Consider the following 27,222-nt stretch of genomic DNA (forward strand, 5'->3'; position numbering starts at 1 on the left):
CTTCCTTGACCTCACACATAGCCCCCTCCATAGGTTTTAGTTTTAAGGAATTAGAAAGGGCTATAAGCCACTTTCTTATATATTACATTGAGATGAAGTACCAAAAACAAGCAACTATCCTATATAATAGGCTAATATGCAAATTGTCCCCTCTACCAGGAGTTTGACCAGGGGGTGGGGCTGGCCGGCCAACCGCTGTGCCTCCTCCCCCTGGCTGGACCCCACCCATGCACAAATTTGTGCACCCGGCCTCTAGTACCAATATAAACAACATAGCTTCCAGAGTTGTTTTAAAATATCCCACTAAAATTAGGTGTTAAAAGGTATAGCAGTTGATCTAAGCGTAAAGTAATCCTTGAAATAAAGACTATACTCAGTATCTTCACCACATAACTCTTTAATGAGGTATAATTAACAGTTGAGGTAATTATTTGCATAGGTATTTAATAAATGATTTTAAGCCTTAGCCATTTAACACGCAAGTTGTATTTTTGGCATGATTTGTCTGTTCAGTGATAAAGTCTCATTGCACTTCACAAAGCTACCCGAGATGACTTAGTCTCTGAAATTTAAGGAAGATTTGCTAATAGAGGTTGTCCTTCACAAGCTTATACTTACGGTGATCACTAATGGAGAACAGCATTTAACATATTTTCCATTAAGAATTCAACCTGCAAGCAGACCAGCTTTTAAAAAAAAAAAAAATCGAGTGGTTATCACTGAGCTCTTACAGAGCTGATCAACATATATTAGTGGATTCTCCTCTTTCTGAAATAAAGAGATATGGTAAGATTATTAGGGAAGAACAAAGAGTCATACTGTGTTTTTAAATAAAATGCAAGATTAGATCATTTAAAATGTCAGGACCGCATGTCTGAATATCTGAGAGGCTCCTAGTATTCACATAATCCTAGCAAGAGTGAGCAGTCCAGACTTTAGAAAAAATGAGATGCATATTACCCAGCTGCCAGTTTTGAACAATCATCTTCTCTGCCCTGTAATTTTTTTCTCTTCAAGACATATATTTTATTCCATGAAGAATCTCAAGATATGTGGTACAAAGTTTTAAAAGATTTAATATTTAGACATAAAATGAATTCATAAACCAAATTAAATTGTACTTGTATAACATTATACACTGTTTGGTAAATACATATATTCTTTATTAGAATCAGAACAAACCAGTTTGCTGCCAGATGAATCATTGTAAGTCCCAACCATCATTGTTATGTCCACAGTACTGAAGTTATTTAAGCATACTGTTTATAAAGCTGTCATTTTCATTTGTATAGTTGACTATGCCAAATGAACAATTATTAAATATTTTTTTTGAAAAAATGAAGTTCCTTTAACAACAGTAATGTCTTCTGATCCCTGTAACACACAAAGCTTCAGGAATATCAATGAGTATGATTGATAAGTATTTTCTGTCTTTGAAAATAGTAATTTATATACCTTCAAGGGGCAAAGGTAACTTCAATATACAAATAGCCTTAATTGACTTTTGAGTAAGATTATTAGTGAAGAAAGTGTCTATAATTTTTCCATCAAATAAACTGGTTTGAAAAATAGCTACAAAAGATAAATGTATAGCCCTAGCTGGTTTGGCTCAGTGGACAGAGCACCAGCCTGCAGACTGAAGGGTCCTGAGTTCAATTCCAGTCAAGGGCACATGCCCAGGTTGTGGGCTCAATCCCCATTGGGGGATGTGGAGGAGACAGGCGGATCAATGATTTTCTTTCATCATTGATGTTTCTATGTCTCCCTCTCCCTTCCTCTCTGAAATTAATAAAAATATATATTAAAAAAAGATAAATGTATAAAATGATGCCACCTGAACTTCAGTACAAATTCATGAACTGTGCCAATCCTATATAATAAAACCCTAATATGCAAATGGACCGAGTGGCAGAAAGATCAGTCACTGTGATGAGCACTGACCACCAGGGGGCAGACGCACAATGCAGGAGCTGCCCCAGATGGTCAGTGCGCTTGCACAGGGGGAGTGTTGCTCAGCCAGAAGCTGGGCTCATGGCTGGCGAGTGCAGCCACCTCCTCGGCAGTGCTAAGGATCCCTCAGGATGTCCTAAGCCGGCAGTTGGACATCCCCCAAGGGGTCCTGGACTGCTAGAGGGTGCAGGCCAGGCTGAGGGGAACCCCCCCTCCGCCCAGTGCATGAATGTCATGCACCGGACCTCAAGTTAAAATATAAAAGAGGTAACACCAGTCTGAGGTAAATACTAAAAGCTTAAAACTCCCATGTACTTGAAAAAAGGTTACCTGCTATCATTGATATACATATATTTATGCTTTGTCCTGTAAAAAGACTTGTATATAAAAAAAATATTATAAACATAGTGTGCACTGATTAATAAGTAAAAAATAAAAACAAAGCTCAAAATTGTAAATCAGCCCTTTGGAAAGATATGTATACAAATCGCAAGAAGCCCCCACTATCTTTGGATCAACTAAGCTTTTCATTAGAGGTATCAGCTTCTTCATTAGGAGGTAGGCTACCAGACAGGAATTCTGGAGGCAAGAGTTTAGAACGTCCATTCTCAGTAACTCGCTGGGTATAAAACAAGATATAAGCTTGGGCCTTGCGTACTTCATCCATAGTGCACATGCTTAGCTTGGAATCATTGCAGTGTACCCAGAACCCTAGAGTGAAGCACAGAAATATACCTTAATGTTTATAAAGGAACTTGAGAAAATTGTATTATAAATTAAAACATGGATTTAGAAGCATTCGTTTCAGTGAGTTCAAGATTTTAAAATTTACTTTCAGTTATAGTTGACATACAATATTATGGTAGTTTCAGGTGTACAACATGGTGATTAGATGTTTTTATACCTTACAAACTGATATCCTAATCTAGTATCTATCTGGCATCATAATTATTACAATATTATTGACCATGTTCCCTATGCTGTACTTTACATCCCTGTGGCTATTTGTATAACTGGCAATTTGTACTTCATAATCTCATCTTTTTCACCCATTCTCCCTGAACCCCTCTCCTATCTGGGAGCCATAAATTTGTTCTCTGTATCTGAGTTTGTTTTGTCCTTTTGTTTTTTAGACCCCATATAGGTATAAGTGAAATCAGATAGTATTTGTCTTTGTCTGACTTCACTTAGTATAATACCATCTCCATCCATGTTGTTGCAAATGGCAAGATTTCGTTCTTTTTTATGGCTGTATGATGTTTTATTTATGTACATCTTTATCCATTCATCTATCGGTGGACATCTAGGTTGATGTAAGCTATTTTTTTTTAAGAGAAATCATTGTCCAGCCCATTCATTTCTTTTAGTGAGAAATACAGCTTAGGCAGTATGTTACTCTGGAATTATCTACCTTTATACTACAAGTAATTTGAAGTTACTGATTTCTTGACACTATCTTTAATTTCTGGTATAATCTTACTAGTTAATGATTTTGCTGCTCATCTTATATAATAAAAGCTTAATATGCTAAGTGTCCGGTCATCTAATTGGCCATTCAACCAATCAATGAGTAATATGCTAATGATATGCTAAGGCTGCTTATCTGCTCGCAATGATGTGCACTGACCACCAGGGTGCAGACAGTCAACTGGTCGGCCAGTTGCTATGATGTGCACTGACCACCAGGGGGCAGACGCTCTGACAGGCAGGTTAGCTTGCTGCTGGGGTCCGGCTGATTGAGACTGAGCAAGACAGGCCTGATACACCCTGGAGACCTGCCACAGTCCCTCCCCGGCCTGCACCCTCTTGCAATCTGGGACCCCTTGGGGGATGTCAAGAGAGCTGGTTTCAGCCCAACAGCAGAATGACTGGTCGCTATGACACGCACTGACCACCAGGGGGCAGATGCTCAATGCAGGAGCTGCCCCCTGGTGGTCAGTGCGCTCCCACAGGGGGAGCACCACTCAGCCAGAAGCCAGGCTCACAGCTGGTGAGTACAATGGCAGTGGCGGGAGCCTCTCCTGCCTCCAAGGCAGTGCTAAGTCATCAGCTGGACATCCCCAAGGGCTCCTGGACTGTGAGAGGGCACAGGCTGGGCTGAGGGACCCACCCACCCTGAATACACAAATTTCATGCACTGGGCCTCTAGTCACACTATAAAGCCAATAGTATACAACTGACTCTTCATACTTTAGTGTTAAATTACCTTCCTGAATTAACTGGGCTTTTTGTCCACACGTCGTTTCTGGGTTGTTGTGTGTGTGTGTGTGTGTGTGTGTGTGTGTGTGTGTGTGTGTGTTTTGTAGGTGTATGTCTTGGGGGAGGAAGGGAAAATAGGCACGAAGAAGAGGCTCATCCTTTAACAGTAGGAAGGGAAAGGGGAAATAAAATATTAAACCAAGATTCAATCACTCTTGCCACCTATGAAGGATCCATGGAGGCAGACCCTCAGTATTTTCTATGAGCAATAATGTAGAATCATTCTTGAAAGAAAACAACAGATCAAGTGGCTTTGCTTAAGAAGATTTAGTGGCCAATTTAGAAACTGCTAGAGCCTGAACTCCAGCTGCCAAGTCTAACCCAAGATAAAACACTTTTCCCCATCTATACCTCCTTCAGAATTATAGCAGTAGGCAGTGTAGTGTCCTGAGCCAAATCCTTTCCCATGGTGCATTACTACAGCAGATAAGTCATAGATAAAACATTCTGGTCTGAGGGATTTCACGGACTCCCTGCAGCAATAGGGCTCCATGTTTAAGATTTCTTTAAAGTCAACATGAACACCAATCTTCTCCCGGTTATTACGTCCTGACCATCTGTGAACAAACCAGGGTAAAAGTATTAACAAAATCAAAGGAAAATAACCAGATACTAGGTACAAATAGTCAATGTGGTCATACTTCCCAGTAGTAGATTGAAGCATGGCAAGCAGTGTTTTTATCAGTGTACATAGTATGAGCTAGTGTTATGGTGGGGGGGGGAGGCTGGGGGAAGGAGGATAATGTAATAATATGGTAGTTCTTTCAAGAGATTCTAATCCATTTAGGGTGGTTTTGAACAGAGAAAAAAGACAGACTTCAATGAAAATAATAGTACTAAGGTATTAAATAAAACATGAGGTTAAGACAAACAATAGCAGATAAGAGAAGGAAGAAAGGCTTATAGACAGGTTTTTGAAGGAAAAATGTGAAAATGTTTTTAGTACAATGTTAAAACAGTATGGAACTAAAGTAAGGCTTGCACATTGTATATTCTGTTGGACTAAGAGTCATATTCCACTCCTACCACAGGAACTGTATAAAAGATCCTGCATCCAATGCAACTTTAACTTTAGTAAAGATGGAAGAACAGACAAAAATAATGGGACCTACTTAACAATGAGCCATTTCTATCATTCTCATTTTCTTTTATTTACCATAAAATCCAAACCTTATATTAATTATGCTAAATAAACACTTGTAAGCCATCTAAATAGAAAATACTCATTCCTATTGATAAATTGAGTACTCAGTTTTTTTTCTGCTGAAATACAGTAAAATGACAAAGAACAACAAGATAACAATGTATCCAAAATTCATAATGGTTTACTTCTGAGGAGGGAAAGAGACCAGGACTGAGAGGCACACACAGGGAACTTGTAAACTATTAGAAATATTCCTTTTCTTATGCTTCTTCAAAGAGAACCTGTGTGCTTCTCCCCAATCCCATTCTTTTTGTCTTTTATTTACCCTACTAGAGGCCCAGTGCACAAAATTTGTGCACCGGGGGAGGGGGTATCCCTCAGCCCAGCCTGAACCCTCTACAATCTGGGACCCCTCAAGGGATGTCCGACTGCCCGTTTAGGCCCGATCCCGGTAGGCAGTCAGACATCCCTCTCACAATCCAGGACTGCTGGCTCCCACTGCTTGCCTGCCTGCCTGCCTGCCAGCCTGATCACCCCCTAACCACTCCCCTGCCAGCCTGATCAATGCCTAACTGCTCCCCTGCTGGCCTGATTGCCCCTAACTGTCCTCCCCTGCAGGCCTGGTCGCCCCCAACTGCCCTCCCCTGCTGGCCTGGTCACCCCTAACTGCCCTCCCCTGCAGGCCTGATTGCCCCCAACTGCCCTACCCTGCAGGCCCTGGTGGCCCCCAACTGTCCTCCCCTGCAGGCCCTGGTGGCCCTCAACTGCCCTCTTCTGCCAGCCCGGTCACCCCTAACTGCCCTCCCCTGCAGGACTGATCACCCCCAACTACCCTCCCTTGCAGGCCTGGTCCCTCCCAATTGCCCTCCTCTGCTGGCCTGATTGCCCACAACTGCCCTCCCCTGCTGGCCATCTTGTGGCAGCCATCTTGTGTCCACATGGGGGCGGCCATCTTGTGTGTTGGAGTCATGGTCAATTTGCTTATTACCTCTTTTATTATATAGGATATATTTTATGCACTGGTAAATACAATGGTGCTTTTTTAATAAAGGAGAAAGATAAATGTGGTGGTAAAGGCAGTATCAACATGGTCTCTGAATCAAGAGATAAATCAGGGCATGAAGGATCAAATATGTTTTGGGCAGAAGATGGAAGGAAATAAGAGTCAAACAGGTTTGTATTAAGGAGACCTTCAAATACCAGATTAAAGTGCAGTTATGAAGAACAGGAAGTTCTTCAACAGTTTATAGTTGCCAATTAAGTATCAGTTTAAGCAACAAAATTTTAAATCCTTTCAATTTTCTTTACAGAAGCTCATGTATGTTCTCACTTTTCAGTGCTCTCTGGCCCTTGTTACCTGAACCCGAAATGCGGTATGAATAATCTAAATAATCTTCCTGTTTTCATTCTACTTGATTTTATACACAATGGCAGGTCTCACCTGACTTTTCACTAAACCTTTTGTTGTAGACTCTTCCCTTTCCTTCCTCCACACCTTTGTTCATGTTACTCCTCCTTCTGTCTATACCCCATTCATTCACTTAATATTTTAGGGCATTGACTATGTGCAGAGCTTGTCCCACTGGTAGGGGAAGAGAAATAAGTCAACTGTTAATTGCAAACAGTGGTTTCTGACATTAAGCAGAATAGAGTAATGTGAAACTGATGGTTTGAGTGGTGGTGCTTTTAAATAGGATGGTCAGGGAAGTCCTCTCTAAAGAGATGACATGAACCGAGACTTGAATGATAAATCCCCTATGTCATTAGAGAGGCTTTGGGAACATTTGAACATCAACTAACTTCCCCCTGCAAGTCTCAGATTAATCAGTTTGTTTATAGTTTGTGATATTTACTATTTCTACTTCACCATTATTTCTGTGCATGTCTTACTATAATCTTCTTGTGAAAAGAATTCTACTTTATATTCCTCAAAGAATATAGAACATCTTGAATTAAAAAGCACTCATATGATGTTTTCTGACTGAAATAACTGAGTCAACTTAACAGTGGGAAGTAGGACTGAAAAGAAAGGTAATTTTATTTTGGGCTTCTAGTTGCCTTCTATAATGTCTAAAAAACTTTAAAAACATGTATTCCTTTAACTGTTAAAAAAATTAAACCATGGTCTCAATAATTTTCAAATCATAGCATATAAAGTAACTTCTCATTCCTTAAGAGAACGGTAGCTCTCAATTAACATGGTTATTACAAGGTATGAAAGCATATGCTTTGATTAACTAACAGATTTGTCAACTTATTCACCTAACTAAATATATTTCTGAAGACTAGAGTTGTTTTTAACTGCTTTGAATTGAACTGATGTATCTTTGTTCAAATATTTTCCAAGGATGAAGCAAGTGAGCCAAATACTCTAAGTTACAAATTTAAACATTTTACACCTAAAATATGCTGAATATTACAGTACAAACAGAAACTTACAAGGAGAATAATATTACTTAGCCGACCAACATGTGAGGAGTCTGCTAATCAGCAATGCATTCTACAAGGGAAGCTAATCAGGTTAGATATTGAATATGGCATCCACTGGTCAAGACTAGAGACACTGATAGAATTTTTTCCCCTTAAAAGTCATAAGTAGACCTAAGTTATCTACTAGCCAAGTATACAGTATTAAAATTTAATTCATCATGTATTAAGTTCTGAAGCACAATAAGTAACGATAAGTTAGAAGTGTATAGTTGGTAGGTAACCGATACTATTACTACTAACCTGAATCGTTTGAGATGTAGTCTGAGAATCTGAGGTAGGTGGCATATCATAAGCTGTTTTTGGGCTTCTGTGAGTACAACTGTTTTTGAGGAAAACCTTCTACGCTTTGCTGTGATATCAAAGAGAATGAAAATCAAATTTAATTTAAGGACACAAGGAAAAGCCGAGTAAAGTTTTAAAATAATTCACACATGCATTATCACTTAAACATCTACTGTGTTACAGATATTGTACTGTGCTAGAGATAAAGGCGTGGCCTTGCCCTTAAGAAACATAATAAAAAACAAAAAACTTATGAGCTGATCAAGGTGGATAGACATGTAAATAATTAAGTAAATGACTTAATATTGTAAATAAGTCAACAGAATGATATAGTGCTTATAATATTTTAAAATGTATTATAAAACCATATTTTCCATTCATTCATAATAGCATTCTACTCCCAGATTTGATGATGAAAACCTCTAGGATCACTCACATTTATGTCCAAGAAAAAAAGAAAAAACTTCACCATACAAACTTGATCAAGATTTTTTTTCTAATTATATAAATCTTCAGTTCCCTATAACAGTTCATATTAGATAGCACTCAGAAAACAATGCTAGTATAAGTCATTTTATAAAATCACCAATTGATGTGACATTCCTTCAATGCTAGAACATCCAATGTTTCCTTTATATTGCCTCAAAAGTTTAGTATCTAGAGCCCTAGAATCATTTTTTTTTTTCAGACCCGACAATTAGGGAGAATTTTTGAAAATTTATAGTATTAACACTAAAACGCCATGTACACATTGATAGAGGAGATAAAGACACCACACATAAAGACACAACAGACCTTGGCCAGTGTGCCTCAGTTGGCTGGAGCATCGCCCTATAAACCAAAAGGTTGTGGGTTCAATTCCCCAATAGGACACACACCCAGTTTGTGGGTTAAGGTGCATGAGGGAAGCAATTGATAAATGTTTCTCTCCTTCTCCCTCTCTAAAATCAGTAGTAATAATAATAAAAGATAGGTCTAATGTGCTTTTATACACTATTCCCCTGGAGGATAATGCTTCCCTTTAACTAAAATGGCTATTTCATCTCCCTGTGCCCACCTCTATTAGAGAGCTTACTCTAGCAGATCTTAATTGTTTACCTGTTTCCTCCACTAGGTATGTGAGCATTTAAAAGCGCCTAATCTCTAGCCATAGCAATTAGAACAATGACTAATATAAAATAGATGGTAGACTTTTCAAAATAAATCTTTATTTTTCTGGAGCCAATCTCCATAGCAGCAGTTCAGCTATATATTATTTTCTATTACATAGGTATGTGTACACACACACATATACACATGTATTATCTATATTAATGTTTTTATATATAGCAAAAAGACTTAAAGCAAACATTTCTTTTTTTAAAAAAATATATTTTATTGCTTTTTTACAGAGAGGAAGGGAGAGGGATAGAGAGTTAGAGACATCGATGAGAGAGAAACATCGATCAGCTGCCTCCTGCACACCTCCTACTAGGGATGTGCCCGCAACCAAGGTACATGCCCTTGACCGGAATCGAACCTGGGACCTTTCAGTCAGCAAGCCGAAGATCTATCCACTGAGCCAAACCAATTAGGGCCAAACATTTCTTTCAGTACTAAATAATATGCTTTCCTGTTACTATTCCCCTTTGCTGCCGGAAGCCAATTCCAGCATGTCAGCAGGGCTGAATCATCTGGAGATGGCTGAGGGCATTGCCCCAAACCTGAAAAGGATGCAAAAATGATTGCTTGCTACCAGACAGCTCAGGGCATCTTAATCTACATGTTATTGCCTCCTACTGGCCAAACACATGAACAGCCATAGGCAAATTCTTCCAATCTGACAATGGATTATGTATACGAAACCCTACCCTTTGATGTGTATATCTCCACCTTGCCTTAGGACAAATTGTGTTAATAAATAGCAAGGGGTCCTGAGACAAAGAGAACTTAATTCCTTTAGCTAAGTTTTCTAAGACTCCCCATAATGCCTTCCAAAATTATGTTTCGTCTCTGGACTCTTGATTAATTTACGCACAGTGTTTCTCCAGGTTCCTGAATGCTTCTAGATGCTGTATCAAGACACCAGCACTTTGCTACTTTATTCTGCATCACATATGAAACTTAATTTTTTTTATTTTATTAATCCTTTCTGTCCATAATTGACCCAGGATCAAAAAAAATTTTTAAATATCATCATTAATGCAAACATACACAAAGTTCATAAGTGCCAACTATAAAGTAGAAATATCCAGCCTAGTTTCTTTTGATGAACAAAGAAAGTTTATTTCCATAACTGCTACTTAAAGAATTTTTTCCAGCTTCCTTTCATTCATTCATAGTAAAACAAGGAGAATATAGTCACTACTTACAGTTACACTGGTCACATATGTAGATTTTTCCTTCTAAAGCTTCTGTTTCTGTGAATTTGGCCAACATTTCAGTAACCAGGCATGTCTGGGAAGCCATATCTTTTCCATTGCATTGGTATCTTTCAGGAAATTCCAGTGACAAATCCCAGAAAGGTTCTATGGTATTTGATTTGTTGTCACATGCAAGACATGTAACCTGCAAATAAAAATGTTTCAGATTACAATCCTCCTGTCAAAACATTTACTCCTTTCACGAGGTCACTGCCCATTTAAAAAAAAAAAAAAAAAAGCTTTTCTTCTGAAAATGCACTATCATAATTCTGAATAATCTGCTTTATATTATTTTCAGCAAATTATTATTATTTTTTCTTCCAAAACACTGTCAGTAAACTAACCATTATGCATTGGTGGACTTTAACTACTAGGCATTCAAAAAGCTCCAAGAGCATTAGTCAAATCTGAATTTAGGTAAAAACAAACTGTGGACTCATTTAATCAGATATCCATTGAGGTGTATGTATATATATATATATATATATATATATATATATATATATATATATATGATATATATATATATGATATATATTTATAGGCATTTAATTTAATGTGTTTAGATAATTAGAATTGCAGTTCTTTGCCCTTTTTCCTTCTTCATCTTTCACCAGTTGATTTTCTCTCCCTTAATCCCGATAGCCCCTTAACTATGATATAAGTAAAATACTATATTTTTATATACAGAGGTATATTAGTGTATATAGATCTTGAAGACCTACCAACTGATAATTTCAAAAGATAGTAATATGACAAATAATGAGGTCATACTTCCATTTAAAGCAAACATCACTACATTAAAATCCTCACCAAAATATAGGAATCACAAAGAATATGGGCAGTTCTAACAAGTTACATAGGATAGGTATATAGTAACTGGAAAGGGAAAGAATAATAACTTTTGTGAAGAATTCAGCAGGATTTAATGCCAGAAAACACTCAAAATAATTGAAGATAGACTTTATAGATCATTCCACACAATATGAAATGCAGTTGATGCTTGAACAACACCAGCATCTTCAAATTTGTTCCCTGTAGGATTAAACCCCCTTTTCTCAACCTCTCAAAGAATAAATATAATATAGTTAATCTAAGAAGCTCTGTCTCCTAATTTCCCTTCTCCACAAAAAAGCTTTCATACCATGGACATGAAACTACTTCCAATGATTCATGAAGGAAACTATAAAAAGTGAGCTGACTTTACATATATGTATCTGTGAAAGTGATCTATTTTGACTTGAAAACAGTACTAGCTCTAACACACTAGATCAGGGGTGGGGAACATCCAGCCCGCGGGCTGTATAAGACCTGAGAAATCATTTGGTCTGGCCCTGCCAAGGCATTAGGAGTAATGAAATGCTTGACAAAATATAGCAGGCTAATTTTTAAGTTGATAATTTTGTATGGCCTGTGAATGATGTTATAAATATCCAAATGGCCCTTGGCAGAAAAAGGTTCCCTATTCCTATATGAGATAGAGAATATGCATCTTTTAGGCTTCAGTTTATGAAGTCCCTACAATGAAAATCATATTTTAAAAAATCCATACCTGACTAAGAAGTTGTCCATGAAAAATATTATTCACAACATTTAAAACCTGTTTGATAAGTTTCCTTTGAGAAGTGGGGATGAGAGCTGGTAACCTGGTACCAGTTGTCTCTAGTTCATGTTGTATTTTATCCAAAAGTTCACAAAGAAATTCCTGAGCATCTTGTTGGGCATAACCACGAAAAGCAGGAATTAGTCTCCACACTGAGTGTAGCATAGCAAATGGTGAGACAAAGGCCCACTTTCCAGACCACATGACTTGGAACAAAGTATGCAATTCATGACAGAGAGAAATGTATTGTGAACTTGACTTCCATGGCTGAATAAGTTCCATCTTTCTACTCTTTGATGTTCCAACACTTAGTCTGGATGATAAATTTGGATGTCTTGAGTGAACAGAGAACATATCTTTTTCTTGGCATTCATTCATTTGATATACTGTATCTGTGATTGGTGGATGCTTATAAGATGATTTTGTCTTATCATTAGCTGTCACAGACAGCCATTGGTTCAGATCAAGTTTTAAAAAACATTGTCGAAAAATAAGTAAATGACTCAACACTTGAAGAACAGAATTCATATAGCAAGTATTTCCCAAATTTCTTAATCCTGTTACACCAGGAATTACAATTGGCCTTTGTTTAATTGAGGGGTCACTGGCTTTTTTAAATCTTACATCCTCTGAGGTAGATACTACTTGATCTTTTGCTGATGATGCTGAGGTTTGTAGTGATTCTTGAACAGGAACTATTTCTATTGTGGTGGACAGAGCTAGACCTTGCAAACGTAGACTCTTTCTGGGAGGCATACTTTCCAAGTCTGCTTTAACTCGATGCTCTAATTCTTGCCGTCTTTTCTTTACTTCTCTATTTTCTATTTTTTCCTGATATTGTTCTTCTTGCCTTTTTCTTCCAATGGGTGATTGTTCAAACCAAATTCGAAAAATTTTACCCATTAGGATCCTTCTCCTGTGCCAAAGAGCAGTATACATTTGATCTTCATTTTGAAGCAGAGATTGGGCTCCATCATGTAAGAAATAAGAATCACCACTTATACCGATAGATTGTAAAACCCTTCCCCTGCGAGTGGTGCAGTGATAATTTTCACTTTTGATTGCACTTAATGTACTTCGTAGTAACTTCAGGTCTCCAGCTGCATTATCATTAAGAACATAATCATCACAAAGGTAACAAAAAACATACATATCATTCACCTCTATTGCAACAGGATGCCTGCTTTCTTGAAAGTGCTTGACAGCATGTTCTTCAATATACCTTCCACAGGCAACATGGGAACAGCTAAGGCAAGCCCAAATCGACTCACTTGTATTGCAGTTCACACAATGCCATTTCTGAGGGTTGAGAATGGAATGGTCTTGAGCAAGCTGCAACTGTCCAATGTGTTTGCATTTATCCATAGTTAACATTTATTTCATCTAGCTGAGAAATACATAATCCAGATCAGTCTCTGTTCACTCTTGAAGCATCTGAAAACTAAGCAGAACACTGTCAATTGTAATAAAATAAGAAGCCAATATTTTTGTTTTTATGAGGTATTTTTCCAAGAATAATTTTATAAATTTGCTGCTTCTGCTCCAATTTCTAGGTCTGTCATAATACCATAGGCAGTTCTCACATTTCCCTTGCTGCATGCAGACTTCTCTCCACCTTATTTCCCTTTAAAGTCTTTTTAAATTTTCTGCCACTAACTACCTAAGAGTGTGAGGGCAGCTTAAGATTGAGGCTGGCAAGACCAAAATATGTCTCTAATATGTATGTTCTGAAAACCCTATGTGGAGTTACTAAAACATACTCATAGTTTAAAGCATAGGTTTTTGAAGCAGAAAAACTTAGGTCTGAATTTTCCTCTCCACATACAACATTATATGTCTGACTTGAGTAAATATTTTAACTCCTCTAAACTTTATCTGTAAAACAGGGAAAAATCATACCAACTTCAAACTGCAGAAGAATTGAGATAAACTATCTGACACACAGTAAATGCTCAATAAATGGTAGCTATAATGGTGGCTATAGTGAATACATCTTAATATTCTCTTCTATTCATTTAAATAAATCGTATTTCATATTTTACTTAATTACCATTTTTAAACTTGGCTTTGCATTAGTAAATCAATAATGACCTTTAATCCATGACTCTAAAACATACTCTGATCTGATAGCCTTTGACAGTTTGCTTAGGGAGAGAGAAAGACAGAAGGGGAGAATGCCTTTGTAATGAATAGACTCAGGAATGTGCAAGAACTTGTAAGCAAATAAAAAGAAAAAATACAAAGTGGATGGTAATATAATGAACTTTTACATTCTGGTAGGCTTAACTAAGCATTATCTGAAATTAAAAGCTTATTCTAAAAACAAACAACACAACACAAAGCCAACATAATAAAACAAAACTCTTCCCCCTTTCACCTATATGATTTTGACACTAAAACTTGTTCCTTTATCAGATAAAGTCAGGAACACTTCTGCTATAATTAGTTAAAAACAGGGAACCAAAATCTAGTTAAAAACAGGGATCACAAAACACTTTCTTCATTGATTTAACATAAATTGAACACAAATTTCTGGTCAGAGGTGGGGACATGGTTATAAAACACTCAGAACATTGTATGTAGCATGATCAATGCTTTAATTTTTAGGGCAGCAAGACAATATGAATTTCAAAGGTACTTGTGGGTACCACCTAGAGCCCTTAGAAAACTGCAAAGGTAAAGTTGATTTTTTGTTTCTTTCCATCTCTTTTTTTGCAAAAATCTCCTACCTAGCAACCAGAGACATCCCCTTCTCCCTCCCTCCATTTCTTAACTTTTAGATATAGGGTATCCCTGAATATAGACTTAAGACTGACCAGTCCCAACATTCACATGTGCACATATTTCAACCACATGTTTTAAATTTACTTATCTTCCCTCAAAATTTCCTGATGTCGCCAAAACCGGTTTGGCTCAGTGGATAGAGCATCGGCCTGCGGACTGAAAGGTCCCGGGTTCGATTCCAGTCAAGGGCACGTAACTTGGTTGCGGGCACATCCCCAGTAGGAGGTGTGCAGGAGGCAGCTGATCGATGTTTCTCTCTCTATCCCTCTCCTTTCCTCTCTGTAAAAAAATCAATAAAATATATATTTTTAAAAAAAATTTCCTGATGTCAAAAAATATGGCCAAAGATATGATTTTATTAGATCTCCTAACACTCAACTGCTAATGGCAAAATTAAGACATTAGTGATTACTATGCTCCGTTATTTAATATGTTTCCAGGTTCTGAGGTTAAAAATCTTGGAGTCATTAATGACTCCTCTTTCACTCTCCCCCACCAATTGTTCAGGACATATAGTTGGCTCTACCTTCAAAATATAGCTAGAATATGACTACTCAATACCTCTACTACTACCACCCAGGTCCAAGCCATAAATGAGTCTTCACCTAAAAAACTGCAATAAGGCTCCTAAATGGTCTCCCAGCTTTGATCCCTGTTGCCACCAAATGTTTACTCTCCACACAGCAGCTGCACTCTCTGCTTTTACACTCACACAACAAGGGCCCAGACCTGACATTTTAGGAGGCCCCGGCTCTGGCCCTCTCCCCATTATGTGAAGATAGCAGAGACAACAGTATGTGGCCCCTTGGAACCTGCACATATCCCCTACTTGCCTTTTAGACCCACTCACCCGTACCTGGGAACCAAAAAATTTCCTGCCCCAAACATCCCCAACCCTGCTACCTATGGTCAATAAAAAAGCCACTGAGTATTCTATAGAGGAGAATGCCATGATGAGATAGTAGGTTTCAGAGGAATCTGAATTGCAGATCTAGAGGGACAGGTGCTACTCCAGATATTGAAAGGAAATTAAAGCTGCAGCAGTGATGAAGCAACGATGGGAACAGAGGTAGATCAGTACTGAACAAACACTGGTTGAAAGAAAGATTCAATATAGAGATTAAGAGAAGAATCTAGGGCTCTCTTCTATTTTTATTTTAAAAGAATCATATAAAGAACACAGATCATTTAATTAGACAATTGTTTCTGGCAAGTCATAGACAATATTCAACTACTTAAAGAGATGAAGAGGGAAATTCTTTTTACTTACACTAAAGAAAAATTATTTCATTCTAAATTTTTGTAAGTGGATTTTATTTCAGGTCACTACACTGCCTTATTTTATTTTATTTTTTGCTAACTTTCACCTGAGGATATTCTTTCCATTGATTTTTAGAGAGTGGAAGGGAGGGGGAGAGACAGTGACCTCCTGGTTCATGGCTCGATGCTCAACCACTGACCAGGCTCATATAAAATATATTTTTAAATATATACACAGGCTCATATAAAATATATTTTTAAATATATATACACACACACACACACACACACACACATATATATTTGAGGGTTTATCTCTGGTTAGTGGGACTGCAAATTATTTTTTATTTTAATTAATCCATATTTTCAAATATCTAAAAATAATGAACATGTTACTTATATAGGAACTTGTAAGTAGGAAAGATAATGCTATGCATGTGCTTAAATTATACACTAGCCTCTTTAATCCTTTCTCTATATTTGGCAAATAAATTCCCTTGGTTATAAGGAATTTTCTTATTTCATTGCATTTGTTACTAAAAATATCTATTTAGATGATGGCAAGGTCTCTGACCTTCAATAGGAAGTGGCCTATAATTGAATAGCAAAATTGTGAAAAAAGGTGAAATGTTGATCAGATGCCATCTCTCTGACAGGCAATACAGCAGGGGAACGGTATCACAGCGAATGGTTCGAGAACACACTTTGGAATCTAAATTAATACCTGGCTGTAATTACTATGTGACCTAGACAAATTATTTATGCTCCACATACCTCAGTTTTCTTATCTATAAAATAACAGTGATATTAAGACCAAGGGGTTGTTGAGGGAATTAGAGAAATTTATATTTGCAAAGCACTTAGAACAATTCCTGGCACTAAATGATATTACATCTTAGCTGCTAATAATAATAACATCAACAATACTAAGGATAATATTATAAATGCTAATTTCTTATAGTTTAATTACTTTTAGTCAGGGGTTCCTCTTTCTTAGCAAATGTGAACTAAGCCCAACTAAGGTGCTAATTGTTAAGATATTAGATGTGAACTAAGATCTGACCTCTCCCAGGGGTATTTGCATTTTAAAAGGGACTCTCTCAAAGATAAAATCTTTTTAAAAATCCAAATAAGTGAAACCAGAATGGTGTAATGATAGATCATGAGGTTAATATTTTAGAGTAGGGGCTCACTTACCCTCTTTGCTTATGAAAAAAAAGCAGTAAGAGATGGATGCCCAAGGGAAGGTCAGGGAGGAAAGCAGGAGCTGGAGAGGCAGGCTGCTGGCACCAGAAGTCTCCAGTTTGCTCTGCTACTTGGAGCAAAAACTCAGATAGTCACTAGGGTATCCCCAAAGGAGCTTCATCACACAAAGATCTAAAAGCTTGGAGGAAAAAGGGGGGATGGGAGTATTTCTTGACACTTCCTATTTTCCTCTACAGAGTTCAGAGCACTTCTTTTCATTTGCTAATCCACTGCTGAGAAACTATTAACTCTGTTTGGCTCTAGCAGACTAGATATGTAATTTTTGGTAGTATATTCATTTTAACAAGTCATTTTTGTACCCCCTACATAGACTCTGACAAAATATTACTTATACCTACAATAACAGCAACATTAAAATAGTCAAGATATTTTGAATGAAATCTATATAGATTAAAATTATACTATCATTTTCTTATATTTTAAAAAATGTCTCAAACGTGAAATTCCAATGAATAGCTATAAAATGGCTTTAAAAAAAACCAAGTATGCTAATCTTTATTTTAAAGACAGATTAATTATAAGTATTCTAAAGGCTTCTTTTAGTCATTCTTCACTGCTTAAAGACAATAAAATATTTAACTTGTTAAAAAAAACATTTAAGCTATTCAAACTTTTCATGCCATATAATTAATTGAGCAAACATTTTATTTTCAAAATTCCCTTTAGCAAATCTCTAACATTTAAGAAAATAATTGTATTGAACTTATTGGAAGGTAAATTATTTTATATAGTTAGCATATCATTAAAGCAATTATAAAATAGAAAGCTAAAATGACTGGGAGAGAAAAAAGATCTAATTAGATATGGTATTTTTGGTCAAAGGTCTATATTACACACAAAAATTAAGTAAGATCACAGGTAAAATATTTTAACTTATTAAAGTTCAACAGCACAAAATTGCTTATATTTACCACCCAGTGAGAATTCTGAGATTAATTTTTATTTACTCATTGAAACATACAATCTAGGCTTTAAGCATGTAGCAATACATTGCTGATCTATTTTAATGGCTTTTCAAACTTCTTGTAGAAATGAACTCACTTCAAAAATCAGATCTAGATAGCTCACTTCTAAGACTTCATCCTTGGCCCTAACCTTTCTGAATTAATCTCAGACACACTTCAACTCAGCTTACCTATATATCTTGCCTTTACAGAATTAGCCTCTTTTCCAATATTATCTGATTAAATATATTGTATTATATCATTCAAGTACCCAGGCTAGAAATCTTTGTAGTTTTTTAACTCTTCCCTCACACATTCAGTTTGTCTCATATATATATATATATATATATATATATATATATATATATATATATATATATTTGATTATCATTCCCCAAGTCCTTATTCCTTTCCATTTTCAGAGCTATTACTCTCATTATAAACTTTATTGTATTATTCCTGAAGCACAACAGTAATCTCCAAACTTGTCTTCCATCATCTGCACTTTCACTCTTCTCCATAGTATTATCCTGCCAGAAAAGACTTTGAGCATTTAACTCTTGTACTTAAAGTCCTCTTCCCCACAGTCCAATAAAGCAGTGATTTTTAACTTTGACTACGACTCAGCCTAAGAAATTTTATTTTATTTTTTTAAATTTTTATTGTTGAAAGTATTACATATATCTTCCTTTTCCCCCCATTGATCCCTTCCAGCCCACCCCGGCCCCTGCCCCAGGCCCTCACCACCCCACTATCTGCAAAGAAATTTTACATCGGGTTTCAGTAAATGTGTATGTACACATCAAATACACACACATACACCTGGAACAAAAGTTTCACAAACGATCATTATAAGAATGGTATATTCTGATATTTCCTATCCTATTTCTTTCTTTTTTTTTTTTTTTAATGCTGATCACGACTCACTAAACTTATTTCATAATAGCAGTGGGGCAATAAAAATATTATATATTTGTCAGTCTTGCTTTCAAAATTCTTCAGATTCCAACTTATCTTCTTTGCCTTCTCTTATTACCCCTCCTGTCATTACCCCTCTGTGCATTCCAGCCAAAAAGAATTATCCCTAGCTAATTTCCTGAACTCATCTTCATCATTCCCTTACCTGCACCCTTCAAAAACATATTCATCCTCTAAGACCCAACTTCTTCTCAAGAGTATTTCTAGTTGCTTTTTAAAAATTTGTATTTTATTTTATTGATTTGAGAGACAGAAACATCAAGTTGTTGCTCCACCCTTTCATGCATTCATTGGTTGATTCCTGCATGCTCGGTGACCAGGGATCAAACCCACAACCCTGGTGCATTGGGATAATGCTCCAACCAAATGAGCCACTGGCCAGGGCAAAGTATTTCTAGTTTTCTTTTTTTAAAAAAATCTCTTTTCTTCTAAAGTACTTGAGTGGTATCAAATATGAATCCTTGTGCTTATGTATATATACATCCTTATTCTGCTGTTGTTGGATAGGTTCCCTATAGTCAGCGAGGACAACATTTTTTTATCACTTTAGTAAAAAGAAAATATTAGATTTATGAAGATCTTAGGGTTTTTTATAGCCATATTGTTTCAGGCTACTAAATTCTTGGCACAATCAATTAACTTATATTAATTGCAGGTCTCACTTCAGTTCTCATTATTTGAATCAGTGGATAATAGGAAGCCACTGATCACTAGTGGCCAAAATTACCCTCAACTAAGTGGTCATTTTCCCCCCATGGTCAGTTAAGGCACAGTTTCCTGATGTCATTATCCTACTTTCTCTATCCTTAACCAGAATCTACCATCTGTCTTATCCCATGCTACATGCTTTCAGATACGCAAAATAGTTTTTATGTAAAAGCAAACTGAGACATACTTCTTCAACCCTAATTAGGTTTCAGCTACTTTGAAATTTGGTATTATATATAGTGACCCTTTGGATAAATATCATGTTCCAAATATAAGTATTACCAAGAGCTACAAGAACTCTAAAAAATTAGAAGGGTAGCTACTTCAAAAATTAATGTTCTATAAATTTTGGTTATTTTCAACATAGTGATCTTTTCAGCTGACCACTCCCTTTCTACTTTAGTTTCTCAAGAAGACACTTAGAAAGTGTCGCCCTGGTCAGCGTGGCTCAGTTGTCCTGTGCACCAAAAGGTCGCTGGTTCAATTCTCGGTCAGGGCACATGCCCAGGTTTCGGGTTCAATCCCTGGCCAGGGTGTGTGCAGGAGCCAACCAATGGATGTTATTCTCTTTCTCTCTCCCTCTCTCTTTCTCAAATCAATTTTTAAAGTATTTTAAAAAGAAAGAAAGTTGGAACCAAATATCAGTCATACGAAAGTAATCTATATCTTTTAATCTGTGCAATTAGTCACAATTTTCAGATTCTTTGCTTTAAAAAATATTATTTAATAAAAGTCAGGAAGTTACCATGAAAAATAAACATATAAAAACAGACAAACTAAAATCTGACTGGGTGGCTCAGTTGGTTGGAGTTGTCCCATGCACTAAAAAGATTGCAGGTTCAATTAATTCCCAGTTAGGGCACACACCCTCAGGGCATATATATCCACTAGAGGCCCGGTGCATGAAATTCGTGCATGGGGTGGGGGGTGGGTGTCTCCCTCAGCCCAGCCTGCACCTTCTCCAATCTGGGACCCCTTGGGGGATGTCCGACTGCCGGTCTAGACCCTCGTACAATCCTGGACCACTGGCTCCTAATCGCTCACCTGCTTCCTGGTCGCCCCTAACTGCCCCCGACCCCCGCCGGCCTGGTCGCCCCCAACTGTCCCCCCTGCCAGCCTAGTCACCCCTCACTGCACCCCCCTGCCAGCCTAATCACCCCCAACAGCTCCCCCTGCCAGCCTGGTTGCCCCCAACTGCCCCCCCGCCCAGCCTGGTTGCCTCTTACTGCCCTCCCTGACAGCCTGGTCACCCCCAACTCTCCCCCTGCTGCTGGCCTGGTCACCTCCAACTGCCCCCTGCCAGCCTGGTCACCCCTCACGACCCCCCCCCCCCCCCCCCGCTGGCCTGGTCATCCCATGCAGCCTGCTTGTTCAGTCATTTGGTCATCCCTCACTAACCCCCCTGCCGGCCTGGTCGCCCCATGCAGCCTGATTGTTCAGTCGTTTGGTCATCCCTCGGGCCAGCCCTGGGAGGCTGGCTAGCCACCATCTGAGGCTTGCCTGCACCTCAGGCTGGCCCTGGGCGACTGGGGGGGCTGAGGGGACTGGGGGACTCCAGAGGCAGGCGGGGCTGAGGGGACTGGGTGCTGCCATCTTGTGGCTGTGGGCGCTGTCATCTTTGAGGGCGTGGCAGTCAATTAGCATACTCCCTCCTTATTGGCTGTGGGCTTCACCATCTTTGTGAGGGCACGACGGTCAATTAGCACATTCCCTCTTTATTAGATAGGATGTTTCTCTCCCCTGCCTCCTTCCTCTCTCTAAAATCAATACACATATCCTCAGGTGAGAATTTAATAAAAAAGGCTTTTAGCTCCAGTCAGTGTTGCTCACTCAGTGGTTATAGCATTGGCCCACACACCAAAGGGATGAGGATTCAGTTCCCAGTCTAGGGCATGTACCTGGGTGGCAGGTTTGATGCCCAGCCCTGGTTGGGAGTGTGTGGGAGGCAACCAATTGATGTTTCTCTCTCTCCCCCTTCCTCCTTCCTTCCCTTCTACTCTTTCTAAAGCTCAATGGAAATAATATCCTCAGGTGAGGATTAACAAAACAAAATGAAAATATTTTTTAAAATAGCCAAACTAAATTATACTTCGAAAAGTGACACAGAATAAGGGAAATAGCTAATAATATTCTTAAAAAGAATTTATATTTTAAAATCTGAATAGACACTAAAATAACATCATCATGCTCTATTAAGAAGCTTCCCCCTTTCATAGCTCATACTTAGTCAAAATAATTATCATGTAAAATTTACATTTTATATAATTCCTAGTGTGTCTTATAGGCATAGTTTTATAATTATTAAAGGATTGTTTAAAAGTCTTGAAAGACTACAAGATAAATCTAAACTTAACATGGCATATAAGAGCCTTCAAATTGTGGCACAATATATACTTTTTTTTTTAATATATTTTATTGATTTTTTACAGAGAGAAAGGGAGAGGGATAGAGAGTTAGAAACATCGATGAGAGAGAAACATCGATCAGCTGCCTTCTGCACACCCCCTACTGGGGATGTGCACGCAACCAAGGTACATACCCTTGACCAGAATCGAACCTGGGACCCTTCAGTCCGCAGGCCGACGCTCTATCCACTGAGCCAAACCAGTTAGGGCACAATATATACTTTTAAAAAATGTTTTTTAATTGACTTTAGAGAGAAACATGAATTGGTTGACTCCCACACGCAATCCATTCATAGGAAATGGGTCTGCACATTTTATATAAATACATACATTCTACTGCAATTAAAGAAAAAAACAGATGTATAAACAGTATTTAAAAAAATTTTTTTTAATTGATTTCAGAGACAGGAAGAGAGGAATGGGAAGGGGAGAAGAGAGAGAGAGAAAGAAACATGGATTGGTTGCCTCCTGCACCACACTGACTGGGGATTGAACTCCCAACCTGGGTATGTGCCCTGACCGGAAATCGAACCTGCCACCTTTTGGTGTACCAGACAACATTCCAACCCATTGAGCCATACCGGCCAAGGCAGAATAACTATTTAAATAAAATTGTGGCCCTGGCCTATGGGGTTCAGTAGTTGGAGCATTAGCCAGCGGACTGAAGGGTCTCGGGTTTGATTCAGATCAAGGGCACATACCTCGGTTGCAGGATCAATCCCTGGCCCTGGTCAGGGCTCATGTGAGAGGCAACCAATCGATGTGTCTCCCTCACATCCCTGTTTCTCTCACTCTGTGTCTCTCCCCTTCCCTTCCACTCTCTAAAAATCAATGGGAAAAATATCCTCAGGTGAGGATTAACAAAAAAAAATATTTTAATAAAAAATAAAATTGTGTCACAGTAACCATTTTATCTCATTAAAGAAAATACTCCTGCCTTAGCCAGTTTGGCTCAGTGGATAAAGCATTGGCCTGTGGACCAAAGGGTCCCGGGTTCGATTTCAGGCAAGGGCATGTACTTTGGTTGCAGGCTCCTCCCCAGCCCTACCCCTGGTAAGGGCTTGTGCAGGAGGCAACCAATCAATGTTTCTGTCTTTCCTTCTCTCTTCCACTCTCTCTAAAAATCAATAGAAAAATATCCTTGGGCGAAGACTAACAACAACAACAAAATAATAATAATAAAGAAAATACTCCTGAGACCTCCCTAAAAGATAGATATTAAAGAGTAGGCATATGTTGACTCTTCATTTTTAACAAATAATTTTTATAGCAAAACATTTTTCTTCTTTTTAAAAAAAGTTTTGTTTTTTTTTAATGATTTCAGAGAGGAAGGGAGATGGGGAGAGAGATAGAAACATCAATGATGAGAATCATTGATTGGCTGCCTTCTGCACACCCCACACTGGGGAATTGAGCCCGCAACCCAGAATTAAACCTGGAACCCTTCAGTCCACAGGTCAACACTCTATCCACTGAGCAAAACCGGCTAAGGCTTATGAGCAATTTTCAAGTTTCCATTTATTTCATGAAACTACCATAGTACACCTATCCTCTTAAGAAATGTTTGTAAAATACTAAGGGTCATAGTGCCTGGTACATACAAAGGGGTTCAATATTTTTGAATAAACCAATTATTGAACAAATGAATACAATGGGCTGTCAAACTTTCTCTGTTCCCCTTAGGTATACTATTATGCCTAATATGTGCTTTGGTACCTCTCCTTGTCAATCATGATGTATTTCCTTTCCTTTATCCCTAGAAAGGTTCTAGTTATTCTTTCTTCCTCCAGAGATCTAGAATCCAAAAATTACCCTGATCTTGTTGGAAACTCCTCATTAAATAATAAAGGATGCCCTCTGCAACCCCTTCCCCCTGGCCTTCTTCATGTCTCAAACATGCCTTTCCTGAAGCACAGAGCTTGAATCTAGTTCATGAAGTTCTAAGAAAAAGTTCCTAGAAAGCAAGTTCTGTCACCAGGTTATTTGATTTCTTCACCCATTATTAGTTACAAGAATTTCATTCATGGGCAATTTTGTTGCAAAATATTTATCATTAGTGTCACACCATCATACTTATACATTAGTCTACTGCTGCTAACTTCATAACAATGGGGAAAACATTCACAGATTGAACATTCTATTATGGATCTAGTAAATTGAGTTAAAATACTTTGTGTAAAATGCCTAGATTCTCTATTCTATCATTCCAGTACATCCATGACTTGGCCTAACAAGTATATTCTTAGACTATAAATAATTTTTTTCTTATGGCATATAAAACTTCGTTAAAAATGAGTTCTTTACAATAAAATTTTTATGAAGTCTGAAGGTGCTGTGAAAAATCAATTGCACTTCTTACATTAATTTTAATCTTTGCCAGAAAACCAGTATTTGTAGAATCCTATATTTTAGATACTTGTCACCTATTTAGTCTGGGCCTAATGGCAAACTGTCCCTCATTACTGAATCCAGAGAATGATTGAGCACACATTTCCTATCTTGATTAGACTTCAGTGGCCCCAGCCTCTCTCTAATCTTCCCTCAACCAGACAATTTCTTCAGAATCTGGAAACCACATTTATTCTGCCTAACATTACAGGATGGCGGAATAGTTGAAAGCACTTTTTTTTTCTGCTATCAAGAAGCCAAAATGTTGCCTTTTTCTGTACCTCTGTACTATTAAAAAACCCAATTCAACAAACATTGACAAGGTTTCGTCCATGTTAAGCAGTCAGGTGCTAGGAATAAAATTAAATTATAATCAGACTCAGCCCTCAAACAACCCAAGGAGCAGAAAGTCCGCTTTTAGGACCAAGGCTATAATACTCAATAAGATTCAAGTGTGTAGAAGAAACATTTAGTAGAGGAGATATAGATTCCTTTCTTTTTTTTTATATATAGTACAAAAAGAAAATCTGTAAAAAAGAGGAGTAAAGACAATTAAGTAGAGACAATATATTTTAAATATTTAACCCAAAATCTTCAACAGATTTTCCATTTAACATATTCTAAAAAGTTGTATCATTGTATATTATACTAAATCCGGATTCACCTACCAGTTAATTTTTTATAGGCTAAAAATATCTGAGACGACGAATATTTGGATGAAAAACAAGACTGCTGCACAATCTATACATTTCAACTTTCTACAATGTATGCATTGAAATATTTGTTCTATATCAGAAGTTCTCTAAATTGCAATATATAGTCTACAATGATAAATATTGGATTGAAAAATCTGCCATCCATTGCAAAAGTAATAATAGCTAGTATACACAAACTAAAAAAAAGAGTGGGGGCAGGGGAGAGAAGCTAAATGAGCAAAATGTTTTAGAATCTCTTTCAAATCCTGAGATACTAAATTAAGATGAAAAGATTAGAGTTCCAATAATACAAAGTTTTCATCTCTTTTAAGACTGAATCTCATTGAGATTATTAAATATTCTATAAACAGGTGCTTAACTCGTGTTTGGCTTTCTGAATTTGATCACAATGAATAGCCAATGCTTTTTCCTTGTTTACAACAAATGCTGGTTTTAAAGACAACTCAAAACGGAATTCCAGGCTCAAAGTTACCACCCCCCTACTTTTACCCCACAGGCAGCTACTTAACAGATAATAAATTCAAGTACAGACCCTGAAAGTCTATTTCCATGCTAATTTCACAACCCAGTTACTGGCAAGATATGACAATTAAAGTTTAAAAGGGGGGAGGGGGAATTGAGGATAAAGGGACTCTTCCAAGACTTGCTAAATTGCACTTTTACTTCCAAAATGAAAACTGCAAGAAGGTATCCAATTAGGGTAGAATTTACAATTGCTCAAACTGCAGTTGAAACCAATTACCATGTTTTTCACTTTCTTCTTTAGAAATCATCTCTTAAACTCGAGCAATCTTTTTTCTTCTCTTTCTGACACATTTCGTATGCCCCTTCAAATGAGTTTAGCCTATTAACATTCCTTCCCCAAAGGCTGGCGGGAATGGTTTAGGAAGCTAGTATTGAAAAGTCGTGTCTTTAAGTGGCAGCAGGTGCAGGCAGCGCTGGGACCCGAACCCTGCAGGGGGGGGAAGACGTTCCTTCTACAGAGGACTCGAACAGCCCTTCCAAAGCATCCCTGGGCTTCAGCATCACTTGGCGGCACTTAGCCGGCGCTAGGACGCGGTGTTCTCCCGACAGTGCCAGCTCCGCCAGCGCCCCAGCCCGCATCAGCTTCGCGATCGTCTCCTCGACGCTCCAGAACCCGAATCGGGGCACAACTTCCCCATGCGCATCCCCTCACCCCCCCACCACCCCCCACCAATGTCCCCTTCTGTTGCCCTGCAGCCCAGTGCGGGGTGGCTGCACGGTGTCACAGGGGACGCGGCTCCCGCAGCATCTCTGGGCGCTCACGATCACGAGGTGGCCGGCCGCCAGGACACCGGCCAGGGCGCATCGCTCGGCCCACCTAAACTTCTGAGGCGCCAATTCTAAATTCGCCGAACCCGCCGCCTGCTCCGCGCGCTCCCCTCAGTGGGCCCGCAGCCCCCTCTCCCTCAAGCCCCCTACTTTGCAACCTGCGCGGCGGGAAAACGCCGCCAGGTGCCGTCGGGCCCGGTGTGCTCCCGCAGGGGAGCTCGCTCCGCCAACAGCCGCAGCCGCGCGCGCGCCCCGCTCACGCAAACTCACCAGCCCGCGCTGGAGCGGCCATCTTGACGCTCGCCCCCGGGATACCCCCCCCCCGGCCCCCCCAATACAACCCGGGTTCG

At 38.4% G+C, this 27,222-nt stretch overlaps 1 protein-coding gene across 2 annotated transcripts; it reads right to left on the bottom strand.

Moving 5' to 3' along the window:
* Positions 1–383: 383 nt before the first annotated feature.
* Positions 384–27,196, bottom strand: USP44 (ubiquitin specific peptidase 44). Of its 2 annotated transcripts, XM_080661190.1 has the most exons (6): positions 27,143–27,196; positions 12,080–13,571; positions 10,477–10,672; positions 8,084–8,192; positions 4,561–4,766; positions 384–2,661 (listed from the first exon to the last, which is right to left on the bottom strand). In XM_080661190.1, the coding sequence occupies exons 2-6, from the start codon at positions 13,502–13,504 to the stop codon at positions 2,465–2,467; spliced, it is 2,133 nt and encodes a 710-aa protein (XP_080517316.1). In that variant the 5' UTR covers positions 13,505–13,571; positions 27,143–27,196; the 3' UTR covers positions 384–2,464. The 2 variants fall into 2 exon arrangements, with proteins under 2 accessions (XP_080517316.1, XP_080517315.1); XM_080661189.1 differs by lacking the exon at positions 27,143–27,196 and having other exon boundaries at positions 12,080–13,624.
* Between the last annotated feature and the right edge of the window lie 26 nt (positions 27,197–27,222).

This window comes from Plecotus auritus (genome assembly GCF_963455305.1).
Source record: "Plecotus auritus genome assembly, chromosome: 3".
In the NCBI taxonomy this organism is placed as follows: domain Eukaryota; kingdom Metazoa; phylum Chordata; class Mammalia; order Chiroptera; family Vespertilionidae; genus Plecotus; species Plecotus auritus.

What these genes read in the sequence shown, in the direction of transcription:
- USP44 (XM_080661190.1), bottom strand. Translation starts at nt 13,504, where the DNA reads ATGTTAACTATGGATAAATGCAAACACATTGGACAGTTGCAGCTTGCT. An exon ending in CTACATCTCAAACGATTCAG is followed by an intron (nt 4,767 to 8,083) that starts GTTAGTAGTAAT and finishes GTTTGTTCACAG; the next exon opens with ATGGTCAGGACGTAATAACC. An exon ending in CTGCTATAATTCTGAAGGAG is followed by an intron (nt 2,662 to 4,560) that starts GTATAGATGGGG and finishes GCTTCACTCTAG; the next exon opens with GGTTCTGGGTACACTGCAAT.